Source organism: Trematomus bernacchii, unplaced genomic scaffold, assembly GCF_902827165.1.
Source record: "Trematomus bernacchii unplaced genomic scaffold, fTreBer1.1, whole genome shotgun sequence".
NCBI lineage: Eukaryota > Metazoa > Chordata > Actinopteri > Perciformes > Nototheniidae > Trematomus > Trematomus bernacchii.
The window spans coordinates 21,041,037-21,067,440 of record NW_022987739.1 but is presented as its reverse complement, the minus strand read 5'-3'; the positions used below and the strand labels follow the sequence as shown (position 1 = coordinate 21,067,440).

The 26,404-nt window shown below is 41.5% G+C and overlaps 2 protein-coding genes across 3 annotated transcripts in view; both read left to right on the top strand.

Moving 5' to 3' along the window:
- The window catches only part of zc3h3 (zinc finger CCCH-type containing 3), a 72,665-nt gene extending 62,877 nt beyond the window's left edge, over positions 1–9,788 (top strand). For both annotated transcript variants that reach the window (XM_034147749.1, XM_034147748.1), the window contains 3 exons: positions 5,289–5,452; positions 6,271–6,428; positions 9,530–9,788. In XM_034147749.1, the coding sequence (XP_034003640.1) occupies positions 5,289–5,452; positions 6,271–6,428; positions 9,530–9,561 (354 nt within the window). In that variant the 3' untranslated portion in view covers positions 9,562–9,788. The remainder of the gene's footprint in view (positions 1–5,288; positions 5,453–6,270; positions 6,429–9,529) is intronic.
- An 8,282-nt stretch (positions 9,789–18,070) lies between these two features.
- mafaa (v-maf avian musculoaponeurotic fibrosarcoma oncogene homolog Aa) lies at positions 18,071–21,818 on the top strand. The gene has a single exon (XM_034146403.1). The coding sequence runs from the start codon at positions 18,978–18,980 to the stop codon at positions 19,908–19,910; it is 933 nt and encodes a 310-aa protein (XP_034002294.1). The 5' UTR covers positions 18,071–18,977; the 3' UTR covers positions 19,911–21,818.
- The last annotated feature ends 4,586 nt before the right edge of the window (positions 21,819–26,404 follow it).

Here is a 26,404-nt window from a genome sequence, read left to right as displayed (position 1 = left end):
TCACATCATCATTACCCTTCTTTTTATTTTCTTACACTGTGTACAATTATTTAGATTTACTATGTAGGCGAGTCAACTTTGTCCAACAATGACATAAGTAGGCTGTATTACAATTTCAGTTACATGTTCAATGAATATTAAGTACCTTACAATAGATGTTTATAGATAATTGCCGCAAAAGCTATTTTACGGTCATCAATGAAAAAAGAACACTGATCATTGAGCCCAACGCGAAGCCTATTACGCGGCCACATACTAAATACTCCAATGACTTGACTCACAATATTGATTAAAAAGGATTTTATTGACTTAGAAATGATTGTATTAAAAAAAGAGTCCATTCCACAGCGTACCAACTGCTTGAACTGCGGCGACAGCAATGTCATTTAAAATGATGGCATCACTGATTGAAGTTTTCTGTTGCAGTCCAAGTCTGCTCACATTTTCTGTTCCATGAACCAGTCTTTAGACAACACCAGAGCCCATACTGTGTTCCTTTAGTGTTTACTTCCTGTCTGTCTTCTTCTGTCGATTTCTCTGACATCCAACGCTCTGTCTTTTGTCCTCTTTCCTTCTCTTGCACTGATTTTTCTTTTCTGTTTGTGGTACAGTTTAGCCATCATGAATCCAAAGTTTGGTGCTCTCCACAAATATAAAAATGATGTTAATTCGACGAAACTTATATTTGCGGAATGATATGACTACAAGAATTCCCTTGATCCTCCTTAGCCACGGTCATGTTATCCTAAGCAGCGTTGCGTTAGCAAGTATTTACAACCTCTGAAACTAAGAACACAAAACAGACTGCTTAAGGTCGGAATTGTTTACGGGTCTCTGATTTATCATCCACCCTCGTCCCCAATTCTGGCTACCTGAAGTAAAACTGGAGTTTGTTGGGTTCGGGAAGATTTTACACAACTCTGGTGCTAATAATTCACCAGCGGCATCTGTGTCCAATTCCCATGCATCAATAGCTGTCTCATTGAAATGAATGAGGAGGCTGCCTTTTTTGATGCAATGCTAATATCAGTCTGAACACGACCTAAGATCTACTGACAGTGTGAACTTTCATTTTCTTAACATTACCATCTCTTTGTTGCTGCCCTAGCAACCTGAACTCATTTATTGTTCTATTGAACCCACTGTAAGTTGCTTCAGACGAGAGTGTCGGCTTAATGCCCAAGATGTAAATGCATGTGATGTCAATTTTTTATGTTACTGTCTTTTCTATCTCCCTCCCTCCCTCCCTCCCTCCCTCTTCCTTTCTTGCTTCTTTTGCTCATTCTCTCAGTCTCGTCGTAAATGTGCTGACTCCTCCTGGTTTTGGCACAGCAGAGAGCTCTCTAATAGGCCCCAGAGACATCCCAGCATTCTTTAAATCAAGTGGAAAATTGTTAACTTGGTGTGGGATAAAGATGTTCTGTCCACTTTAGCTTTTTCCTCCCATTTCCCAGCTCTCTCTCTTTTTATGAAAATGAGGATGAATGGAGATGTAGGGAGAGGACTGAGCTTTTACAGTCAATTTCTCTTACAATTTGTTTCTCACACTCAAAGTGCTTCAGCTTTGTGAACCCCTGTTCCCGTCACCCTTATCTGTTGAATAGAACGCATACATTTTTTAAAGTAAAAAATGTAAAGGTGCACATCAACATTAAAGTGAATATTTTAGGTTTCCGCATAGCAGCAGCTTTCGAAGTATTCTCTGGACCATTTTTTGATGAATAAGTATGATATGCACTCAGTTTTAAGATTTGCAAAGTTGCTTTCAGAATTGTGAGGTTGTACCGCGACACATTGGACTGCATGGTTATCAGAATAATGAGAAGCGCAATACTGAGATCCCAGTTTGTATTCACTACAAGACATCCATCTTTGAAAGTGTGCAATTTTATAAAAACAGCAACACATGTTAATATTCATTGGTTTATCTTTTTAAAGCCATACATGACTTAAAGATAATTGTATAATAATGTGAAGGGCACAGCTTGCAATTAATAAATTAAATAAATTTAATAAATATAGAGTTTTTGATCACAGAATCAGTTAGAATATTTAGATTTTTCATTAATTGTACCTGGGGCCAGTAAATGCTTTTTTTAATTGCACCTCAGTGGAGGTAAAGCATCAGTATCACAGCAGATCAAGTTTTACTGGTCGCTTGTGATTAAAATCCAGGATCACATTTATCCTATATGGAAATATAAAGTGACACAGGAACTGTAACTTTAAAAAACAGTAATGAACAGTTAACAGAACTCATCGAATATCGCACTTACGTCACAGTCGCCCATTGCAATTTGCACTCCATACACTGAAGCCATACACTCCAGCATGTGCACATGCTCTGAACTAATTGACTCCCTACTGCCTCACTGCAAGTTGAACCAAGGAAACGCCAATTGAAAAGATGCATGTTTGCTTTCTGGGCTCCAAAGACGGCCAAAGAATACACATCTTTTGTCAGAGACTCAAACCCCACTAAATTAAAACCAAATAAGCTAAATAAGTTGTAGTATATACTTAGATGATTTTTTTGGAACATGCACCAGGACTTAAAATAGTTTGGCTTATTTGAAGCTTATGTACATGCAGGTTTCTTGCTGTTCTGATTTTGTATCTTTATGACTTTTGAAGCATAAGTTAAATCTAATGTAATGTTATTACACTACTAAATCTTACTGTTAAGATGAATCCTATTTACGATTTATTTGGTTTCAGAATTATATTGGTGTTGGCAGATATCCAAAGACGGATCACGGTATCGGATCAGAATTTTAAAAAAGTAGAATTTTTGCATCTTTGAAAACTATCTTTTTATATATTAAGAAAAATATAATAATCACGATTAATACAGGAAAATAATAAACATTAGCGTATTTCTTAGCCCTGTGTTGGCCTGACAGGCTCAGCAGCGATGTCAGACACCAAATATAAAATCGACACCGGCATGAGGTCTGATTTAGGGAGCGAAATGTAGTGTCAAAACCGCAGCCCTATAAGATGATCCAGAGAAACATTTGTCCACGAGCTGACCCTGGGCCTTCCTGGCACCCAGGGGTGCAGAAACACGGGTGTGAGAGCCCTGAGAGGGGCTCTGGTGGCAGCGAGTCAGGGCTGCTGGGCCCCAGAGAGAATTTACTAAGAGTCCACGGTGTCCCAGAAAATCGATCTCCAGATCCTTTACACACATCCCCCGATACACACTCTATTTCAGGACCAATCTGCTCCCCAGTACCACACTCCTCACCCCTGCACACACACACACACACACACACACACACACACACACACCACACACACACACACACACACACACACACACACACACACACACACACACACACACACACACACACACACACACAACCCACACACACCCACACACACACACACACACACACACACACACACTCCTCGCAGCCTGCACCCCAGAGTGAATATAATTAGCTTTTCTGACAGGTGGGAGGGATCGGATCTCGTGGAGAATGAAGCTACCAATTTACACCCGTATTACACTGTCATCCACTCAAGTTGCAAACATGCATGTGAAAGCTCAATCTCTCATGCACAATACTCGCCAGAATGACGCTAACAGTGACCCACTTTGCTCAATGTGCATGTTAGAGGAGAGGGTGACTGAAAGAGTATCTCTTGAAAGTAGAAACTTACAAAAGAATGGTTATGTCCTCAGTTTCCAAAAACAGTCACACAAGTGTTTAACATAGTGGGATGAGATCATTGGAGCGCTTCTCAAGAAAGAAAATCTCTTTGAGGGAATGTTTTTTATGGTCAAGAACATCGTTCTAAAAGGTTGGGTCGGGCGTTTTAAGCCAACCATTGCCCCGAGTCTCACGTGGGTGTGTGTGAAATATTCGTACCATTTTTTATCTTTAACAAAAAAATACAACTGTACACCAATGACTAGCTTAAATGTTAATGCATCTTAGAATACGCCTTAAACTATTTGGATTAGTCCTTCCCTGTTTCCCAAGAATTCCCAATGTTTTCTCCGGGCGAAACCCTTAACCCTTAATTCAACAATTTTTTTATTTAAAGTTATGACGGCTCCACTCCCTGTTTTTCCCTGGTTTCTCCGTCTTCTGTTGCCTTCCTGTAGAACAGGCATACCATTGCGAAAGTTGCTGAAAGGTTTCACGTAGCCAGACCTTTCGCCACACTCTGCTTGATTTCTGGGCCAGCTGACGTAAAGCAGTTAACTCATTCTTTAGAGTCACACCATTAAATTCAGGATGTCTGTGGGGTGTTAAAAAGTATTAAAGTTGATAAATCAATTTAGCGAAAATTAAGGCTATTAAAAAGTATTAAACGGCATTTTCCAAGGTATTACATTTTGTAGCTTGTTTTCAATAAGTATATAAATTGTCCAAAGAGGTTGTATTCTAAAGTCTGCCTGAATGTAATCATTGCGTAGGTGTGTAGTGTGATTCTGTGTAGTTTATTTATGGCATCCCGTTGGATTTGACGTCATCTGAACAGGACATCGCACGCTCACTGCTTGATAGCGCGCGAAGGTCCGTTTACGCCGGTTGTTAAACAACATCGTTATGGGGAAATGCAAGTCTGCGTCCAAATGGTTGGAAGATAAGGAGGAAGGACAATCAATACTGTATATAGTAAATGTCAGGTAAAGTGTGTCGCCAATGTAACCGGTTAAAACTCGAAGTGGCGATGAGGTCTTAAAATGTATGAAAAGGGTCTTAAAAAAGGTCTTAAAAGGTATTACATTTGACTTCAGGATTCCTGCATATACCCTGAAATTAGCAAGGGAAAGTGCTCAAAATCACCCCAAAACAACAGTACCATATAATTGTCCAATCGCCCAACGCCTGTATCTTTTATTTAGTGTTTAGATCTGTGACTTAAAAGTGCTGCACTCCATCCTTGTTATGATGAAACCAATGATGTTATTATATCACAAAGGGGCATGAAGGGTGGCTGTTGCTCAGGAAGTAGAGCAGTTGTCAACCAAACAGAAGTTGGTGGTTCTATCCCTAGCCCAAGTCTCCTTAGGCAAGATGCTTCACTCCAAGTTGCTCCCAATGGCAGAAAGTGTCTAGAGGTGACACAAACTGGAAGGCCATTATATAAATGCAATCTATTTAGGTTTTATGATTATAAGTGCACACTTGTTCTGTTGGTTGCAAATGGTCTTGGAAAAAAAGGTTATTAACTTAGCACAAGCAGCTTCGAGCCATACGTTTAAGTATTAGCTGAAACAAGACAAACCTGTGGCTTTGTGTCTAAATGTGCCCGTCTCTAACCCCCAGTGTAAGAAGAAACACACTCTGGTGTGTCCGGACTTCTCTAAGTCGGGATCCTGCCCTCGAGGAGCCCGCTGCAAACTGCAGCACCACCAACGAGCCAAGAGAAGTGCCAGCAACAGCTCCAGCACCGCGGCCAAGAGAGGCCGGAACAAGGAGCCGGCTAAGAGGTCAGGGAGGCAGAGTTTACAGATATCACTCATAATTGGCGAGAATTATAATTTAAATGAATTGAATACGTTTAAGATGAAGCGCTGGAGGGGAATAGGGTAAACACTTTATTTACAAGATGCCACCATTAAACGTATTCAGTTGTTTACTTACCTAAAGACAATAATGTTGTTTTGTTACAAGTTTTGCAAATGAGGCATTGCTTTTATTGTTAGAATAGAAATGCAAACATTGGATGGCTCAGATTACGAGAAAAATACTGTTTTTGAAAAAAAAATCCTGAAAGATAAGTATTATAACATTTTGCAGGTCGAAACGGGTAAAAAAAGGGTAGAAATAAAGAACTATTATATACCAGCCTAAAACATACTTACATTTGGAGAAATATTTTTTGTATTACACATTCTCTGAAATGTTTGGTTAAAATGTACAAATGACGCATTATCTAATTCTTACTAAGTACATTTACTGGAAGAACATTCTACAGTGGCAACTAGACAAAGTGTTATAAAATAAACACCCAAGTATGTATTGCGGATGTTTCTTACTAGTCTAAATTATCGATTGAAATTGGCCAGCGGACGTGGCATCTTTTTATTTATTTTGTTATTTTTTTTATTTCAGATTCAGTTTCATTATACACACATGTTCATATTTTGGTCAACAGTTTTTCCATTTTCATTTAGCTGTATCTACATAACCAACATAAGAGAAGAAAAAAAGTACAAAAAGAGATCAATACAAATATCTTTAGTATCTTTTAACATCCTGTTTAATTTGTTGTTTTCTTTTGTTTTTGTTTTTGTTTTTTCCCTAGGCCCCGCCTGTCTGTGGTCATCCCTCAGGACTCTCAGGAAGATCCAGGGACGCCCACCAAAGGTCCTCTGGCACTGCCCTCTTTCATCTCCCTCTCCAGCTCTCCAGAGGATGCGGACGCCCCGGTCACGCTGCTGTCTGAGACCTCACAGGTTAAAGGTGACCGAAACACAAAACAATCAGGCCAACTTTGACATTTTCTTTGTTAAGTTAATTCAACTTTATCCTACCCTACATACAATTGTTGTTCACACATTTAGTTCCTGTGCCGTGGGGATTATTACTGATATTACAAAAGCACTCAATTCCATCTTCTTCACCAGATTTAGTTAATCAGAAATATTTAGGGTTTGTTTATGACATCAGCGACTAATAGTTCTGAGAAACTATGATGCACATCCCTCTCAACTCGATTAAAAGGAATAGAATAGTTGAGATTAATAAAAACTGCCAATTCTGACCATGTTTGGATTTTACATTTACAGAATTGGCAAATACATTTTTTTAATTGATATGGAAAAAGAACATGTAGGTTGTCAACAAATGGGATGTTCCTTAAGAGGACTAACTGCTTCACTCAGTGTAAAAGTGCTGAGTGTGGAGTGTAATTGTCCGGAGACGTTTTGTGGAAGGATCATGTTTGTCCTGAAAGCCCCAGGATCATTCCCAGAGTCCATGAGAATGGGGAGTGGTGATTCGTCTGAGCTGCAGACAGATAATGATGATCAGAGCCGCGCTGTGGAGTGTGATGATGCTCAGGGGAGGAGTAATAATGCTCAGAGGACAGAGGTAATAATATTTAGGTTTTAGGCTGGCCCGAGGCACAGCTGAGCTCTCTGTTGACAGACATGACAGATAGAGGATTAGGAGAAAGGGAACCCTCCCCTCTTCAAACCTCTTCTTCCCCCAACCCCCCCTCATCCTCCCACCAGGCACGACCATCCACCTGCCCCTGACTGCTGGACACATGCACACACTGACATAGATACACACATGCTGGCTCGCAAGGAAAAATTGTATCCCTTTCACATGAATTTAACCGGTTATACCACGCACTACTTTACCAAACACTTCAGTTATCAATATTGTAATATTGCTTCCTTAGAAAAAAATGTTCTTCAGTCGTTTTTGTAGGATTTGCTCAAATAAATAAGGTTTATTGCGGAATTTGGTCAAGCAATCGGAGTAATAATATAATATTTTATCTGGGGGAAAAAAAAGACAACAGAGGTGTTTTTATTTGAAGAGACACGGTAGATTTGTAAATGCCTTTGTGGAAAGCTGGAGGAGGATCATCAATCTCATCTTAACTGCAGTTAGTTATGAGATTTGGACAGTTAATAAGTTAATGAGTAAATGAATTGTTCTATATTTCATTCTTGTCTTAACATACACAGGTATTTCCAAACCTAATCAGCTTCTAAATAAGGACACTAAGAATGTAAAGAAGAAAAACCTTTAGGGGAAATCATCTTTAAAAAAATGTTTAAAGATTTGCATCCTAGTGGTCACTCTTACTTTTCCATTTCTAGATAATCCTGCTTCTCTTTCATGATTTTATATTTAGTCTCTTCTGCTTGGAAACGAGCAGGAGCTTTGACCTGGCCCGAATCATCTTGACCTCCGACTTTCCCCAGTCACACACACAGTACACACACACACCAATATAATCATATTGGTGCAGTAAATGTTTTTCTCTTGTGTCCTCAGAGTTTTTTAGTTTATGTTTTTGCATTTAAGTGTGTTTGCTTCATGTCGGTATCCAGTGAGTTTGGAAGGATGTCCTGCTCACATCTAAGTTTTTTGCAGCTGCTCGTGTCTCTTGGCATGGTTCTAACACATCCTTGGAAATTGCTAGCTAACTTTTCAGGAATGGAAAGCATTTATTATATACGTATATAAGTTACCAGTAAATGTGATACTTGTGTTATTTACTTAGTGTAAATGTAAGAAGCAGCAAAGAGCTAACGGATGGCAGGGTCAAACATAGTGTTAGACTTGTATCTTTTATTAATATATTTTATTTATATTTTAAGGACTTTACAAACCAGGGGTGTATTTTTCCTCCAATGAATATGCATGTCATTATTCCTTTTCTAAACTGTTTTTGTCATTAACACCTTCCCGCAGAATGCAATTATGAGTCAGAAAAGGGAAGTGTTTTTTTTCGGACCATCGCTGATCATGAGATTATTTTGAACATCTCAGTCTAGCTAATCTAGTCTAGCTCAAAAAGTCGCAACAATATTGCATGTTGCCAAAGGAACACTGTCAGCATCATCGTGTTTTAGTCATGGAAAATAATATATATTTAGAGGGGCCGTATTATGCTAATTGTCAGGCTTAATTTGGGGATTTTATTCTTCTATTGTGACATGTTTACATCCTTTGATGTTCAAAACGGTCCTTATTTTTCTCATACTGCCTGTGCTGCAGCTCCTCTTTTCACCCTCTGTCTGAAACCAGAGCCCAGTCTGCTCTGATTGGTTAGCTTGCCTGCTCTGTTGAGATTGGTCAACCGCTTAGAGATGTCCCGCCACTTAGCCTACAATTTGTTGGAGTGCTAGCCAATAGAAGCGAGTGTTACATAGTGATGTCATTATGTAACGGAAGTAAACAAAAGAGTCCAATGAAGGCGTTTCAGGCAGGGGGGCGGGAGTGTTTGGGAGAAAACTCCCTCTGGAGAGAACTTTTGTATTTTAGCCTTTGCAGACCATTTACATGCACAAAAACCTATATAACACTACAGGTAAGCGAAGTGCCCCTTTAAGTCATGGCTTTAACGATATTATCTGGTCTAAATGAACTTATCTGGCGGGCTGCCGCATGTCTTCATGTTTACTTTACATGCTCTCCCTGTGACACACACATACTCTCAAACATAGGTATGATCATTTTGTCGTCCCTCCTCTCAGTCTGTCCGGATAGTTTGTGCTCTTAAGTAATACTGATGACACTCTGCTGCTTCACTTACACACTGCGCCGCCCAGAGCCTCATTAAAGGTGGAACTCAGCCAAACAAGCTCCTCTTCACTTTGCATAAATTAGCTTAGGCGCAATGTATCACTGCCAGATTGCGACCTCACACGCAGACACACATTTCCTGTACACACACCTCCACACACCTCTTCCTCATTTACTCATCAGCTGAGATGTCATCACTCAGGGTTTCAGCAGGATTCAACACACAGAAGATAAGAGTCAGATACACACATCTTGTATCTTCCTGCCATTACTCATTTCCTGTTTTTCCTCCGCAGAGAAAAGGCTGCAGATCAAGCCTCGGCTGTGAGAAAAAGAGAAAAGACGCACCAGAGGTAAAATAAAGACTCAGCAATGATTTCTGTGCTCCAGGTTTGTCCTGACAGGTGTGTCTGTGTCTCTGTCCTATGAACTCACTCAGGGCCTGAACGTTTTTTTTTTTATATATATCTATCTGTTTTACATATCAATTTGGGTGTTTTACAGTGCAGATTTTATTGATCAAGTTTTGTACATTTCAAAAAATACTAAATAAAAGGTGAACTCGTAACTGTGGTGTTTCCCAGACTCTTTTTGACTTGTGTCAGCGCTGTGAGAGTGTTTATAGGCTGCGAGTGTGTCTCTGTTTGGGAGCGGCCGTGTCGTCACATGACCCGAGCGTGTTTGTGAGAGTTTTCCTTTGGAAGGTGGTGACAGAAGCAGCAGTGCCCCTCACTTTAAAGCCTGGAGGACGAGACACATGACCTGACGGTGACTTCATCCGCACCATGCTGTGAGTGTGTGTGATTTAAGAGGATGCGTGCACACACTGAAACAAGTCTCTTTTTCTGCGTTCTATAAAAAATACCATCAATCACATACAGTATATTTAAAACCTTATTTGATGGTAGTTACATCATAAAGGGATATATTATAAATCATTGTTCGGGACAGCACCTTAACCATAGCAACATATTATAATGTTCCCCATTTGTTCCCTTATGGGCTTCCATGATGGCTTTAACATGTTTTGGCTATGTGATTAGCAGAAATATTCAAGTCTTCTTCAATTTTGCACAAAATGTAAAGATACTAAAACTAAACTGACAAAATATAAAGGTAGGACAAGCAGGTATTCATGCAAAATAATCAGAATACCAGATAAGATTTAAAGTCCTAAAACTTAAATATAATTTAGCATTGTTGTACTTGCGGTCCCCTTGTCTCAAAGTTATTGTTTTATTAATGTATTGTTTAAACACCAGAATCAGGTTCTCGGACAGGGTCTTAAACAAATGTTTAAGGAGATTAAAACTTGTTGAAAATGGCAGTAAATAACCCCTACAGCTTTTATTAAAAAAGGCAGTCGCTAAAAACGTGGCAAAAGAGATTTAACATCCCTATCTTTGTGTTCACGCTAGTTATTTTGCATTCTTTTCCCAAACATTCTCAAACTTGTAGAATTATCAATATATATATATATATATATATATATAGAATTCCAATCCTTTTTTTGATCGATTGATGCAAAATCCAATTACAAGTTGGTGGTGATGGGAAGTCATGCAACCGCCATGTAGTTCGTCTATATCCCAACCATAGTTTTTCACTTCTGGCAATAGCATTTACGCTTAAAAGAAACTATAAAAGTGGTGTTCGATTGTAAAGATTATCTTGCTGAACAAGATGTTTAAATATCATTAATGTTTTATTTTGCAATTTACCTTATTTTCTGCAATGATACAATATCTAACAAAAAAAAGCAACCCTTGTATATCTGCTGGGTTCGCCTATAGAAAAATGTCATCCCTGCATCACTCTATACTCAAATGTAAGCCCCAGACGGAATTAAAATCACTAACCAGCACATGTAATATTACAATCGCACATCACCTTATGATGCATTGGAACATCAGTTACTGACACTGATGGGTCTTTTTAAACTAACCAATTCTGTCCCATAAATTAAAAAATGAGTATGAAACATGCCGATTTACATTACAACCAAAATGAAAGCAGTAATCCAAAATGTATTTTATTGTTGCCAACATAAGGATGAGGAACTAAATATTTTAATAAAAATTCACTATTGATGTTAGAAATTGTTTGGCAAAATAATCTTAAAGGTAGGGTAGGTAAGAATGGAGAAACCAGCTCGAGTGTGCTAGAATTTGAAAGTACACAACCGAAAAAAATCTGCCCCTTCCTTCAGACTTCCTTACAGAGCCCCTCCTCCAACACACACGAACGCACACATGACCAATGAGGGCACGAAATAAGTTTGTGCACAAGATGGAAGGCTGACAGGCAGGTAGGCCATCCAGTTATCTGCCGCGGGCCGGAGCAGGTGATTGGTCTAGCTTTTTACAGCGCCACGGCTTCCACAGATGAAATATTTGTATATATTTATTGTCAAAGCATTTAATTTATTCATTGCTATCGGGATGTTAAGAGCATTCCATGGAATATAACAAAAAGTGTTTCTGAAGTGAATGACCTACCCTATCTTTAACTGAAGACAATTTTACGAGATTTTCTAAGAGTAAACTCGTCAGCAGGATCCTCTTTGGCATGACAGTTTAAAAGATTTGTACCTTGATTCCTCACAACATTTATTTCTTCATCTCTGTTTGCATGTGATATAATTGACTGTAGAGTGGAACAGAGAGGATGCTGGGATAAGTAACTCATCCCCTGCTCTGCAGTTAGTACAGACCTGTGCTAATAAATCTATTAATACGCTGTTTGTGTGTAAGTGAGAGTGTGTGAGCGTGGAGCCTTATCTTTACAGCATTACCACGCTATTTAACTGAGTTGTCACGGCGACAAACAAGGAGTATGACACTCAGGGGGCCTGCAACACAAATACACACCTAGGAGGACACAATACACACAGGCATATGTACTGCCTCCATGCTAATGAGATTAGGGCCAAGGCTTAAAGAAACAGTGTGTTCATGAGGGTACCTGTGTGGGTTTAGGCATGTTTTTTTAGTCAATGGTTGAATATACAAAAATTGCAACACACAATTTACATGTAGGTTTTGGGTACATTATTAAAGGTTGACTTCTATTTATTTTTTTGTAGTTATGCACATTTAGAGTGAAATGTTATAACGATAAAAAAAAAGTTGTACTTTTTTCTACTTGGGTCAGCTACAGGAAATCTTTCCATAATGGCAGCCATCTGGTAAAATAGGACAAATTCCTTGCTGGAATGTTTCTTCTCGTTGTGTTCTTACCTTATCCAAAATATTTCCAAAAATGTTCCAACCTAGAGAAATCCGCAATTCAATCAAGGTTATGGTGCGTTTGATTTGGTTGGTCTCTTATAACGACGTATCCTCTTTGCTCATGCAACAGTGTTGTTGCTGTCTGCTATCTATTTTTGTGCCACATTTTTATGATAAACTTTTAAATCTAGTCCCTTTTACTCTATATGTCCTAACCGAATGGTGAACTTAAATCATCAGACGTCTCAGGGACACTAACTGGGCAAACGGCATCAGAGATACACTTATTTTGGAGTTGGTACGTGCATGTTCTTACTTTTAACATTGCCAGGCTAGCTTTCCCCTGACTCCAGCTAAATGCAAAGACATGAGATTAATATCAATCCTCTTTTCTTTTTTTAGGAAAGAAAGCGATCACACCATGCTGTACCCAAAGCAAATTCCAAAAAAGCATATTTTGAGATAGCATTTACACGTGTCATCATTATGGTCGACCTAACCTCAAACACAAAAGATAGATCATTGGGTTGATGATCTGAAAACTTGAGTCCATATACAGATTGGCACATACTGCCCGGTTCACCACATTGTGTGTGTGTGTGTGTGTGTGTGTGTGTGTGTGTGTGTACTCGATTTTCTCTCAGATGTATTGACAGCAGCGAGCGGAGATGGAGAGCTCGACATGTTTCTCAGAAAAGGCAGGAGACAGGGAGCCATCACTCTTCTCCTCTCACCACACGTCCCCCCCCCCTTCCTCCCCGGCCTCCCCCTCCTCACCCACGATGCTCCTCTCCTGCGCTGAAGACGTAAGTGCCTTAGACAGATGTCTGCTGCCTCTTGTCTAAAACCCTCAATGCGAGCTGCTGAGCTCGGCAAACTCTAATTAAGATCAATATTTCAATTTTTTGTAAAAGCGCACGAGACGGAGGGAAGACGGAGGGAGAGAAATCATCTGTCCGCGTAGACTCGGAGAGACAAAGGGAAAGGTCAACTGTGATTCTTCACTGTGTGACGGGCCGTCTCCACGGCAGCGTTAAAAAAATCTTGGAGGTGGGCGTATCTGAAGCTTGAGGATTTTTTGCGAGCAACCAATCACATGAATCTCCCGCCCGCGACTGGATATAAACTCCCCAAAACAGGCGAAAACCTACCACTGTCTCTGCCACCTCCCTCCATGCCTGGCTCCTCCGGTTTATATCCCGGTAGGTCTGGTCATAAAGCACCGGGTGATTGATTCGCTACCGCTAATTTCTCCTCCATTTTTTGGAATATGAGGAAATGACCTGCGGTATTTCTCTCCCAGCATACACGCCGTTTGATTGGCTAGAGCTTGAACGGTCAGATTTGCGTACACGGGATTTGATTGGCTGACGCTTCCTCCTCAGCTTCAAAAGTTGAACATTGTTCAACTTTGGATCTTCAAAATCCTGAGAATTTCCGCTCGCCTGCCCACAATGCATTTCGGCGAAAGCGAAAAAAAGTGACGTCACCCCATTCAAAGTGAATGGGCAGAAGCGTTTCAAGATTTTTTAACGCTGCCGTGGAGACGGCCCGTGAGTGTGTGTGTTGGAGCGACTTGATAAGAGCTGGTGTGTGTGTGTGTGTGTGTGTGTGTGTGTGTGTGTGTGTGTGTGTGTGTGTGTGTGTGTGTGTGTGTGTGTGTGTGTGTGTGTGTGTGTGTGTGTGTGTGTGTGTGTGTGTGTGTGTGGGTGTGTGTGTGTGTGTGTGTGTGTGTGTGTGTGTGTGTGTGTGTGTGTGTGTGTGTGTGTGTGTGTGTGTGTGTGTGTGTGTGTGTGTGTGTGTGTGTGTGTGTGTGTGTGTGTTCAAAGTTCTCCTTTCTTTCCATGCTGATTTACCTTTTGAAATTCACTTTCTTTGAGAGATAAGTGCATTTTCTTACAACGCAGATCTTATTTACAGCATGTAGGACATCTTTCCTATTGGTCATGATAACATTGTACTCATCCAGATGGAGAGATGCCTTAAAACGCAACAAAATCAAATGCAAATATCACATCATTGATAAGTTCCTTAGATTTGCGAATATCGTTTTTTTACACGTCTTTGGCCTTTTTAAGCAGCTACAGATCTCAGACCTCCTTTCCTCATGGCTCTTTTGCCATGAATTGCGTGTCACAACTTTATTGTGCTAGCTTTAACCTTGTACATCCTTTTGTTCATTATGTATACTCAAGCATAAGACAAGGTCACAGCTTTTTAACTGACTACCAAAAGATTCCTAGACAGAAAAGAACAATTGTACGTAATTTAATCTGAAAATAATCATGGATAATTCACATTTCAGTATAAGCTTTACCTCAATAAAGCATATCAGACCTTACTGTCAGATTATTTTCTTCCCTGTCTTTCTTTTTTTTAAGATGGTGACCCACTTCATAATTGATGGGCTGATAATAGTTGAGTTGGATGTGAAAACTGTTGTGACGAAGTTGGACTGATCCTGTTCCAGTCTGGCTCAGTTGGTGTTGACCATCAGGAGATGACATTATGTGTTGAAGGATTTTATTGTTATGGCTGTTCCATTTCTTCTCTTCAGCAAAGTGTTAGTAATCCTGTAAACTCTTATGTAAAGCTAAGTTCACCCACATCGGCTCGCACGGTACTGACCCGCCAGGATGTTTCTGGAACTCCCGATAACCCCACCGTCACTCTTTCTGATTTGCTTCTAGCTTTCTTCAATTAGATGTCAGGCTTGGGCAGGCGCACTACTCATTCGATGTGTAACTAAATTAAATGGTAAGGTTTTAGTGTTAATCCATGTCACTGCAAAATAGTGAAAATACAAGATAAGTAAGACTTGGAATACATGGCAAAAGTTGAGGGTTAGTAAATGGGTATTTTGATACAGTTTTGCTAATATTTGCCGCATTTATTGAAATTCACGAAGACTTTTCTCTGTCTTTTGATTCATCATCCAATATTGAGCCATGCTATAAGAATTCATGATAGATACAAATGGTCATTTTGTGGGTAAAGTATTCCTTTTACATCATGTGTAATACCCAAACTGCGTGGAACACACGTTTGAGTTTAGAGCAACATTTTACCTGAACTCCATTTCTTTTCAGGCTCCCTGCAAATGTCACTTTTCCTTATGACTTGAAATGGAACTGCGTCATTGTTCTCCAGGTTTTAGCTACCTTAACCTACAGATCGCCCAGTCTTTTGTTTGTCCAGTCTTTGTAGGTGTAATATAAAGCCTTCGGCCTGTCCACAGCTGATTATGGATGTCATCATGTTTCCAGGACCTTGGTGAGTACAGGGTCAAAACTAAAACTACAAACCAGTGAAGTTTAGTTTCTAATTTCCCTTTTTTTAGACCAGATTCTGTTTTCTCACTCCTTTTGAGATCAAAAACATTCCATCACTCTGGTGAACAAACATGATTTCTATACAAGCGAGGCCTCGTACATGTGGTGAAACTCCTGATTTCTAAAGTAAGCCTGCCTGTTATCTTCCTGTCCGTGCACATGCATGCGTGCGTGTCACATCCCTGCACAATTAAAGCTGATTCCTCCACAGCGGCATTACTGACTTAATGCCAGTGACAAAACCCCCCCGGGCCTCAGATAACCCTGAGCCACCTCCTGAAGCTGGCCCTTTTTTCTGGTCCTGGATGCTGGCTACCTTTGGCTCAAAGCTCGCTGCCGGCCGGCTGAAAGCCCACCGACGATCCCCCACCTTGCTGATGTCCATTTTGCTTAAATCGGTAGAACTGCACTTGCAGCGAAGTCCCAATATGCAAAGGAACAATGAAAACCCTGACTTCCAAATTTATGTCTCAAGCCCTCGGCCGCAGACACTCCCCTTCCCCTGACAATGAATGGACCACAGCAGATCTTCTTAAAGGTGCCATTTCAATGCATAGTGCTTAGCTTGGCGTTTGATGGCCAGCTCCTGCTTATTTGAGAAGAAATCTCTTCTAATGACTTAGCGCACCTAAACTTAAAATACCTTGATATGATTTCCATCCTCATACACTTCCTTTCATCCTTGCCAGCAGATTTGAGTATGGGGGGCAGGGGGGTTGTATTTCATGGCCATTTCGGACTGGAAGTTAAGCTCAGCAGTTGTGTAAGGTTTTCCTGTTAAACCAAGTTAAACTTACTGCCACCTGTTTTTTTTTTTTATTATTCTCGCAGATAAGGCACTTTATTCCGCAGATATATCACTCACATGTTAGTGGGTTGATGGGACTCCTGAGGGCGAATGCTGCTGAAAAGGCTAAACGGGTCAGGTGCAGCGGTGTCTGGGTTTAAGTCCCATGATACCATACACTTCCTGCTCCCAGAACCCTCTGTCTCTCGTTTCGGGATAAAGGAAGCAAGTGTCCAGAATGGAGACGCACGTGGATGGGCTTAATTATCCGTCGATCCGTGGAGATGAGACGGGATGCAATTTGTGGTTAATTGCGAATGAAAACGCTGTCGACTACCGCCAGGACTATCCAATCATACTTAACCCGCGCGCAGCCAGCGCGAGGCCTCGCGGAAATGCGGATTGATTTTTTTGGCAGACGAGCGCGCGGCCTTAAATCGATCCATATGGATTGATCTGGTAGTTTGTGGTGTCAGAAGCGTCCTTTCAGAGACCTAAATGAGTAAAGCAGATACATTAAGCTGTTTTTAATAAAGCTTATAAGGCAGAGTGTTTTTACCTTTTGCCTTACTTAAACGCTTTCCTATGTAGGTGTAATTTTTGAACAAGTTTTAAAACATATATTTGGATTTATTTGGAATCACATTTTTTATACAAAGCATGAGTTATTTTCAACGTGTAAGAACACATTGACAACCATCAGTCATATGTTTTCAATGTGTCAGCATAGATGTCCAATTCACTTGCTAATGATTTAATTTAACCTCGAGGATATCCTTTTCAGGGGTCAACAATTTGATTTGATTTGCTTCCTTTCATACAATAAAGATCTCATAAGCCGACACTTAGTATAATACTAAATTAAATGTAAGTTAACACACATATGAAGATTGCTGTCATTAAAATGTTTCAAATATAGTTTTACAAGTTGAAATTGTTTCATGTCGCATGGTAATAAAAACTCTTAAGAGGCTGACATATCAATTCAATCAAGTCCCTATAATTAATTCATAAATGTATTCACAAATACTATGAATGAACAAAATCTACGTCCTGTTCATTCCTTGTGAAATCTAAATGCATGTTGACAGACTCGTTACATAACTGACACAACATTTAGAACTGTTAAAACTGAGTTCCAAGTAAACATTTTTCTCTTAGAAACTCCCGGAGCTCTCATCTTACTCCGCGCCCGGTGCAGTTGCCTGCGCTCGGTCACTAGAGGGGGGGATCTGCTGCTGCACCTGTTCTCCCTGCGCGCCCGGCACACTTCGGCTCCTGTCGGCTCTGCTCGGCTGCCGGTGGAGTCTTCTGCTATAGGAGAATGCAAACGCGCTGCTGAGATCTCCTCCCATTGGCCCGTCGCACCTCAGTGTGGGAGGGTCGCGGGCCACGCTGTCTCTATAAGAGCAGAGAGTGCCTTCCAGCGTCTCAGTGACACTGCTGGCTGCACCGTGACGCTCTTAGAAAACAAGTTGAGAGAGAAAACCTACTGGAATCTATCACCTCTTGCATAATATTACACACAGTCAACACGTAAGGTCAGCATCGCGCCCCTGTAAGGAGGGACAGCACCGTGGGGACCGAGGCTGTGTTGAATAAAACATTTCTGGACGGACCACAACAAACCGGAGCAGATTATCCTTTACTTCACAGAAGGAGCACATGCCTGCAACTACTGCTTAATATTACATGCATATTAACTTTGAGTGCACGTGGCATTGTATATTGTATTCCTTGGGACTTTTTTTGGCACAACTTTTACGCACGTTTGCAGCGCCTGTCCTGCACCGATCTGAGTGCGTGAGAAACGTTTAATCCGGGCCATGCTGCAGTGACTTCTCCCTGGGACTTCATTATAGAAGTTGTAATCAGCGGTGGGCGAAAGAGGATGCTTTGAAAATATTTATAACACACCCCAACAGCAGGAGAAGACGAAGAAGTCTTCTCTTGTCACCTGATCGAGCAGCAGCGAGGACAGTAAATCACCGGGAAGCAAGTGGGCTGCAGAGGTGAAGCGAGGACAAGACAGGTTGGTGTTTCCAAATTCACCGGGCTCCAGTTTCAGCCGCCCCGGGGGCTCCTGGTATTAAAGCGCGCATTTGACCTGGGATAAGTTGTCAACAAGAGCAGCGAGCGGACGCGAACTGGCAGGTGTACAAGTTCATTTACATGCATACGTATATTCACGCCACTATATATAGAAGTTGTCTTAGGGACGAGCAGCTTTAATAAGTTCCTCCACCCACCCGCCGGCCCTGCAGCAACTCTGTGCACCGAGTGTGTGCGCGTGTCTATATATACACCATACAGGCTGTTATTCCTCCTTGCTATCTGTAACCGGGAGGGCTGCCCGCCGTCGGTTTGGCTGTGAGGAGTCGTCGCATGGACAGACATGGCTACTGACCTCGCCATGAGCGCAGAGCTGCCTAACAGCCCTTTGGCTATCGAGTATGTCAATGACTTTGACCTTATGAAGTTTGAGGTGAAGAAGGAGCCACCGGAGGCCGACCGCTACTGCCACCGCCTCCCGTCGGGCTCTCTGTCCTCCACCCCGATCAGCACGCCGTGCTCCTCCGTGCCTTCCTCGCCGAGCTTCTGCGCTCCGAGCCCGGGCGCGCCGCCCAACCAGAGCCTCACCAGCGGGGTCAACAGCAGCAGCGGCAGCAGCAGCAACAACAGCAGCGGCAACAACAATCACAGCAACGCGGGCAAGCCTCAGCTGGACGACCTGTACTGGATCCCCAGCTACCAGCACCACATCAACCCCGAGGCACTCAACCTGACCCCGGAGGACGCGGTGGAGGCCCTCATCGGCAACGCGCACCACCATCACCATCACCACCCGGCCTACGAGGGCTTCCGCGGGCAGCAGTACGTCGGGGAGGACCTGTCCACGGCCTCTGTGGGTCACCATCACCAGGGCCACCACCACCATCACCACCACCACGGCCATCACGCGCGCCTGGAGGACCGCTTCTCTGACGAGCAACTGGTCAGCATGACGGTGCGGGAGCTCAACCGGCAGCTGCGGGGCTTCAGCAAGGAGGAGGTGATCCGCCTGAAGCAGAAGAGGCGCACCCTGAAGAACCGGGGCTACGCGCAGTCCTGCCGCTTCAAGCGCGTCCAGCAGAGGCACATTCTAGAGTCCGAGAAGTGCACGCTGCTGAGCCAGGTGGAGCAGCTGAAGCAGGACGTGGTGCGCCTTGCCAAGGAGAGGGATCTTTACAAGGAGAAGTACGAGAAGCTGGCCAGTCGGACCTACACGGCCGGTGGGAACACGAGAGATCCGTCCGGAAAACAGGCCAACACCGAGTTCTTCATGTAAGAAACGCAGACTGAGCACCCCACTTAAAAAAAAGAACCTTTATTTATATATTTTTTCTGCGTTAGTATTTTGTTTACAGTTATTCCCTCGAAGAAAAACACAAGTAAACAAATACGCATTAGATGTGCACAAAAGTAATCCTTGTGCGCATTTTTGAGTCTTAAAGATGTTTTGGCTGAACTTCTGTAAGCTCGCTGCAACCTGTCAGCTGGGCACATGGGATCACTTAGCCTGTAGACTGTTCCTCTGGTGCAACAAAACCTGGTCTTATTGAACCATTGTGACATTTAACATGACTGTCTTAATTCAGAGAGAATGCTTTTGTCTTAAAAGTGAGGGGAACGGTGCATTTTTTTAAAGAGAGATTGGACTGAAGCAGAAAAAGCAATACACCGCCTATCTTTGGCTCCAGAAAGCTCAACAGACTGTTTTTTGTGAAAGTGAGGCGGAGAAGAGACATTTCAATATTGCAAGTCTATAGTTTCCCATCCCTTATTGCAACCCTGCATGCAGGACATGTATGGTAACCTCCAGTCATCTCCCAGAATCCTTCCACATGTATGGAAAGCATGGCCCATGGTACGCTTCCCCTCCTCCCTCCTCCTCCTCTGCCACCAATAAGGCCTGGGTATGAAAAAAGCCACCTTTTCCCCCCTGGAAAGGTGCAAGGACTGCGGACAAAAATGCATAAACAATCTGCTAACTGCGAGAAAAAAACATGGATGCGTCTTCAACTGCTATTTTCAATCAATTTTTCTATTGTTTTAAAATGAAAAGAAAAACGACAAAAAGAGATTAACTGAGCCAGATTTTAGACTGTATTTATTTCCACCTGTACATAATGTGTAGAGAAAAAAAAAACAGTTACCTGTGTTATTTTACCTTTTTCTCCTTTTTAAAGCTTTTGTTGCTTGGATTCTTCGAAATGTCTTAATACAAATGTTTGTATGTTACAGCATGCAAATCGTATATGGTATCCTCCTCCTACTGAACATGTGTAATGTCAAAGGCAAGCCTATACTGCACTAAGAAGAGATCAAACTGGACAAGCGTTTTGTTTTCTACTCATAGGACCTTTGATCTGTTAAAAAACCCGGATGTAAATTTGATAAAGGTTCATTTATTTGATGGACAAGGACTGCATTCGCTGCTAAAACTCTATGCACCAACCTGATGATGAAAAATATTAGTTTAACGATTTTATTTATTTTTTACTTTGGATATTTGTAGAATTTGTTAAGGGCCTGCGGGTTTATTCTGCAGCCCGGTGTCTTAATAAGAGCTTGTGTCTGATAGGAGGATGCTTGCTGGTTTGAGAAGAGGAGAGACTTTGCCTGTCGGTAGAGCTTACTGTTCTTGGAGATGCATTATTCTGTCAATAAGACGTGTGTTTTCTGCTGCCTAGATATATGTGCAATATTGTGCAGAAGTGTCCGATGATTGGACTACCTGTTGAGTGGCGAGCACTGACAGGAAGACAGGCTGGAAATTGTAGATCAAAAGGCCACAGTTGAAAATGGTAAATAAATATGAGATGTGTTGTATTGCTCTCCAAATATTCGATCTTTTACGTGCAGTAAAAGAACAAAAATTATCACAACGAATCTTGTAACAAATTCATTTTTGAAAACAATTAGGTACCAACAATTATTTATTCAGTTACTTATTGTATTTCTTTTTTAATTGGTTTTATATGACGTCAACGTTTTGCAATTATTTACAATAAATTAGATTTTAAAGAACTATGAGCAAACTTCTGCACAGTGCTGTTTATGTATATCTGTACATATAATTTCTATATTTATTCAATGAACGTGTCCTAACGTGTCAACAAGTGAAAAACCTACCAAGTGGAACGTTGTTGAGAATCTTGTTTTCATAATGTTTAATAAAAAGTTCTGTCCCAAATCTGTCAGCCTGCTGCTGCCCTCATTGTTGCAGAAAAGGTTTTTATTTTGAAAACAACAAACAAAAAGGCTTCCTGCCACTAAATTATTAAAAGCATTGGCTTTATGTAAGATTGTCACGAATTCGTTTCTTATTCAAGGCCAGCCGAGTTTCGTTGCAGCTCTAAGAATGTCTTTTTTTTTAAACACCCTAAAAGCCCGTTAGATAGCATTTTATAAATGTATAATGTTTACTATTATTGTACGTAAATAAGTCTGTTCATATAAGACAAAGAGAAAAACAAAATCAAGTTTAACGCAGTGACTGGAGTTTAAACTGCATCAACGGACATGTTGATGGTGTATAAAATATATGTATGTAGGCTAGGCTAATTGTAAAATAATCTATAATATTATTATTGAGGCCTAATTATTATAGGCTAACAGAATTATTAATATGTCATATCAAATTGATTGCATTATGATAGTATAAAATAATCTGAAACGACAGTTGACGAGTGTGTCAAAAATAATGATGTAAAGATTTTGAAAGACTATACATTTTGTTGTTTTTATTATTATTACAAGGCCTATTATTATTATTCAAGACGAAAACATATACACAATAATTGATGCTCGTTTGTCTCTTAATTAGTGATTTCCTTAATTAATTTGTCGGTGTTCCATCTGCTATATTTTATTCTTCATCGGTCATATCTTTCGGCTATAATTTGTTTGTGAGAGGCTCCACCAGCCGCCCGGCTCCTCCGCTCCGCTGCCCGGGCTGCGGACGCCTGTCAGCGGATCCCTCTACTCCCATCAGCCGGTGATGGATGGATGGATGGAGCCGGCCTCTATGCCATCATGCACGGAACAACAAGGTGAGCTAAACTCTCACACTGCATGTTTGAGCGAGCATGACACCCTCGATGTCCACTTTGTGTTCGCGCGCTTGTGCACGCGCACTAAACTGCTTTAAGTGTTCTCTCCTTCCTCCTCTCCGGGTGGCGGGTTGACACAGATGCCACCCCGTGTTGCTGCTGATGTGACACCGCCGTCAGACCCGGAGGCTGGCGGCTCACTTCAAACACCATAACTCACCGTGATTCAGTGTGTGACAGAGTGTGTGTGTGTGTGTGTGTGTGTGTGTGCTGCAGGGTCATGCAAGTGAAGGAGAGTATACGGTAAGATGTCAATATAAGGAAGTGAGATAACTGCACAGCGATATATGTGAATTTAAGCCTGTTTATGCATATCTTGATATTTAAAACTTGAATATGTAAGGCTGTCACAAAAATGTGTCAAATGAGAGAAATTCCAAACATTTTCTTGCAGGCTGTCAGATTTGCTCAATATAGACCCCAACAACTATCTTATTTGATTAGATTTAGTTGTATTGAAAGTATCTTTATTATGATGCTTTTAATAGACTGTTGCATTTTTGTCTTTCCAAAAAAAGATTAAAAAGTCCTATCTTTAAATATGTGTCCCTGCAACACGTAATTTTGAACATTTCTGTCCTATAACTAAATAATTTGTCTGTACAGATATTAATCCTTTATCCAAACACTGCGTCACTTCCATTCACATGCACTTATTTTCATTTTTTCATTTAATCGTTTATTTGAATATAGGGACAATGCACATTAATGAACACTTTAGACAAATAATGCTTCAAGTGTAAATATGCCGGATTTTAGCTTTGAGCTAATTTCCATCCGTAGTCCCTGACATACAACATATAAATTGTATGTCAGGGACCTTTATATACCTGTTTATACTCTATGCAATGCGCCTTGCCATACCAATACAAGCTGTTCAATTTCCTTAAAGTTAGACTACATAACGTTCATATCACCAACTTTCCTAAACTGATTAAATTGCTGAGTGATGCAATCTTTTTTGGGTGCAAAACACTCAGCTTTCAACTTAAATTTTTATTTTCTCTTAATATCTCTCCTCTTTCTCCCTCCTTTCTGCCTCTCCATCACTCTCCTCCTCTTCCTGTTTTTGCTGACTCAGAGGAAACATTGAGCAGTGTGACAGCCATCACCTCACTGGGAGTCAGGGTGTGTGTGTGCATATAACACACACATAGAGAGAGGGATTGAGATAGCATGCAGGGGAATGAAGGACCAGGCATGTGCTGTGTGTGTGAGACAGAGAGAAAGAGATCACCGTGACTACGCTGTGTGCTTTTCTATCCATAAATCAGGGCAGAGTCCATCCGAGCCCCATACGAGAGACAAAACAAGTGAAGATGCGAAAAGGATGGAGAGAGTGAGTGGGGGTGGGATAACGTTCAGAGAGAGCGGTGCAGTGTGTCTCTGGCGTCTGGAGCTGCAGCTGCTGAGATTCAACACAGTCAGCGTCTCTTCGGCTCAGCTTACCTACAGTATACACACACACACACACACACACACACACACACACACACACACACACACACACACACACACACACACACACACACACACACACACACACACACACACACATAGAGACACACACACAGTCCAGACAAACACTGTGGAAGCAGCTCACAGCTGATATAGACTCACATCCTTTTAATAAGAGTGATAATAACCTCAGCCTCCTCCTCTACCTGTTGTTGTTGTTGTTGTTGTTGTTTTTATTATAACGGACAGGGCAAAGCAGGCAACTCCCTCTGAGGTTACACCCCCAAACACATTAGGTTCACTATTTGACAATTAGGGTATTTGTACCACTTACGTGCAATTCATTCAGGTCCCATATGATGTTGTGGTCATAGACAGATTATGAGAGAATTGGTTTCTTGTGCACAAACTAGTAGGAAGGCCCCCACCCTCGGTAATAGACAGCCAAACTGAAGAAGTCGTTTCATTTATGTCAAATGTGTCGCTTTGCATTTATTTTAGTTTTTCACACCTCTTTTAGTCTTTCTTTCATTACTGTGATACTGTTTTCCATCTGTTTCTAGTCGTTTTGTGTCTCTTTTCAGTAATTGTAGGTCATTTTGGTGTCTGTTTTCAGTCATTTTGCACCTCTGTGATCGTTAAGTGCTGGTTTTGCATCTTTTTAAAGTCATTTTGCGTCTCTTTAGCTTTGGTTCTCGTTGTGGTAAATTGTACTGACCTTTTAGTCGTTTTTGGTTAGATGGTGGTCTTAGGTCTGTTTGTAATCAATTTGTGTTCTCTATTCAGCAACTCGTTGTTATATAGGCCCTTTGACCCCTAGTGCCCCTGGGCCTTTCCCCCGTGGATGAGTTGGTAAATTAGAGCCACTTTGTTGTTTTCTTGATTGGCTCTAGTTCCAGTCTGTAGGGTTCACTTAAACAAAATGTGTTTGTCTTTATATACAGTAAATCCAGCAATACAATTCTGCAGACCAAAAAAGAAAATCTGTTTGGTGTTGCCTTGTAAATCTATGATGTAGCATCATTACTTGTCCACTACTTAGAAGAACATTGCAGAACATATTAATGTCCCACCTACCTTTAACATATTCATTTGTTTGGAACTGTTTTGACAAAAGGAGACTGTCAACATCAAGGAGCGTTTGAAGTTGGAATTTGTCAAAATGTTAAAGGTCCCATGACATGCTTTTCCGGTTATTACCCGTCCCCTTGTGTGTTATGTAGCTTTTTCTGCATGTAAACGGTCTGCAAAGTCACAAACCCTCAAAGTACACCCTGTAACGAGTAAAACTCGAACACAGAAAAGACCTGTCTATGCTGCCCCAGAACGCCTCGTTGGAGATTTTTCTTTTTCCATTTTTTTCTTCCTGGTCATAGTGACGTAACGATACCCAGATCCAAATGGACCAATCCGTGGAGCTCCTCACACACACTCACTCAGCCTTGTCTTTTCTCAGCCGCGGTACTCCGCGGAGCTTCGCCGGCACACACATTCAGCCTTATCTTTTCTCAGCCGCGGCTCCGTGGATCTCCTGGCTGTGAGTGTGTGTGTGTGCTCAGGCTCAGTTCCGCGGTGTCTCGCTGTCTCGCAGGCCCCACGCAGCAACCAGGAAACGACACCAGTAATCCAGCTCACACTGTCCGCTCCTCGTGCCTCAAAGGGCGGAGCAGCGAGCCCCACAACGTCCCGCCAACACGGCACCCAGACCTCACACAGCATTCTCATATGTTTGTCATTACTGGTGTCCTTTTCTGGTTGCTAACAAACGCCATTGTAACACATAATCACTGATGTTCCGCTGTAACGGTGGTGGACTCATCAGAACAGAGTGGGCGAGCTGACCAATCAGAGCACACTGGGCTCACAGGGAGGGGGGTCAGGAGCTCCAACAAGCCGTTTAGGACAGAGAGTGAATACACATACTATACAGAGACGCTGTATGAGAAACCAATGTGAGTTTGGAACATTGAACAATGTACATCTATTCTAGTAGACCTCAACAATGCGTTTATGATCAGTAGAAATGGGCATGTCATGGGACCTTTAAAGAGACTCAGTACATTGAAAGTAGTAGTAGTAGTAGTAAAAACCCAGCAGTAGTTTCAGTACAATATTGCATGACTGCCAGATCTTAATCTAGGTGTTACAATGGCTCAAATATGCTTATTCTATAAGCCAATGGAGGTCACAAGGTGCTCTGCCTGTGACC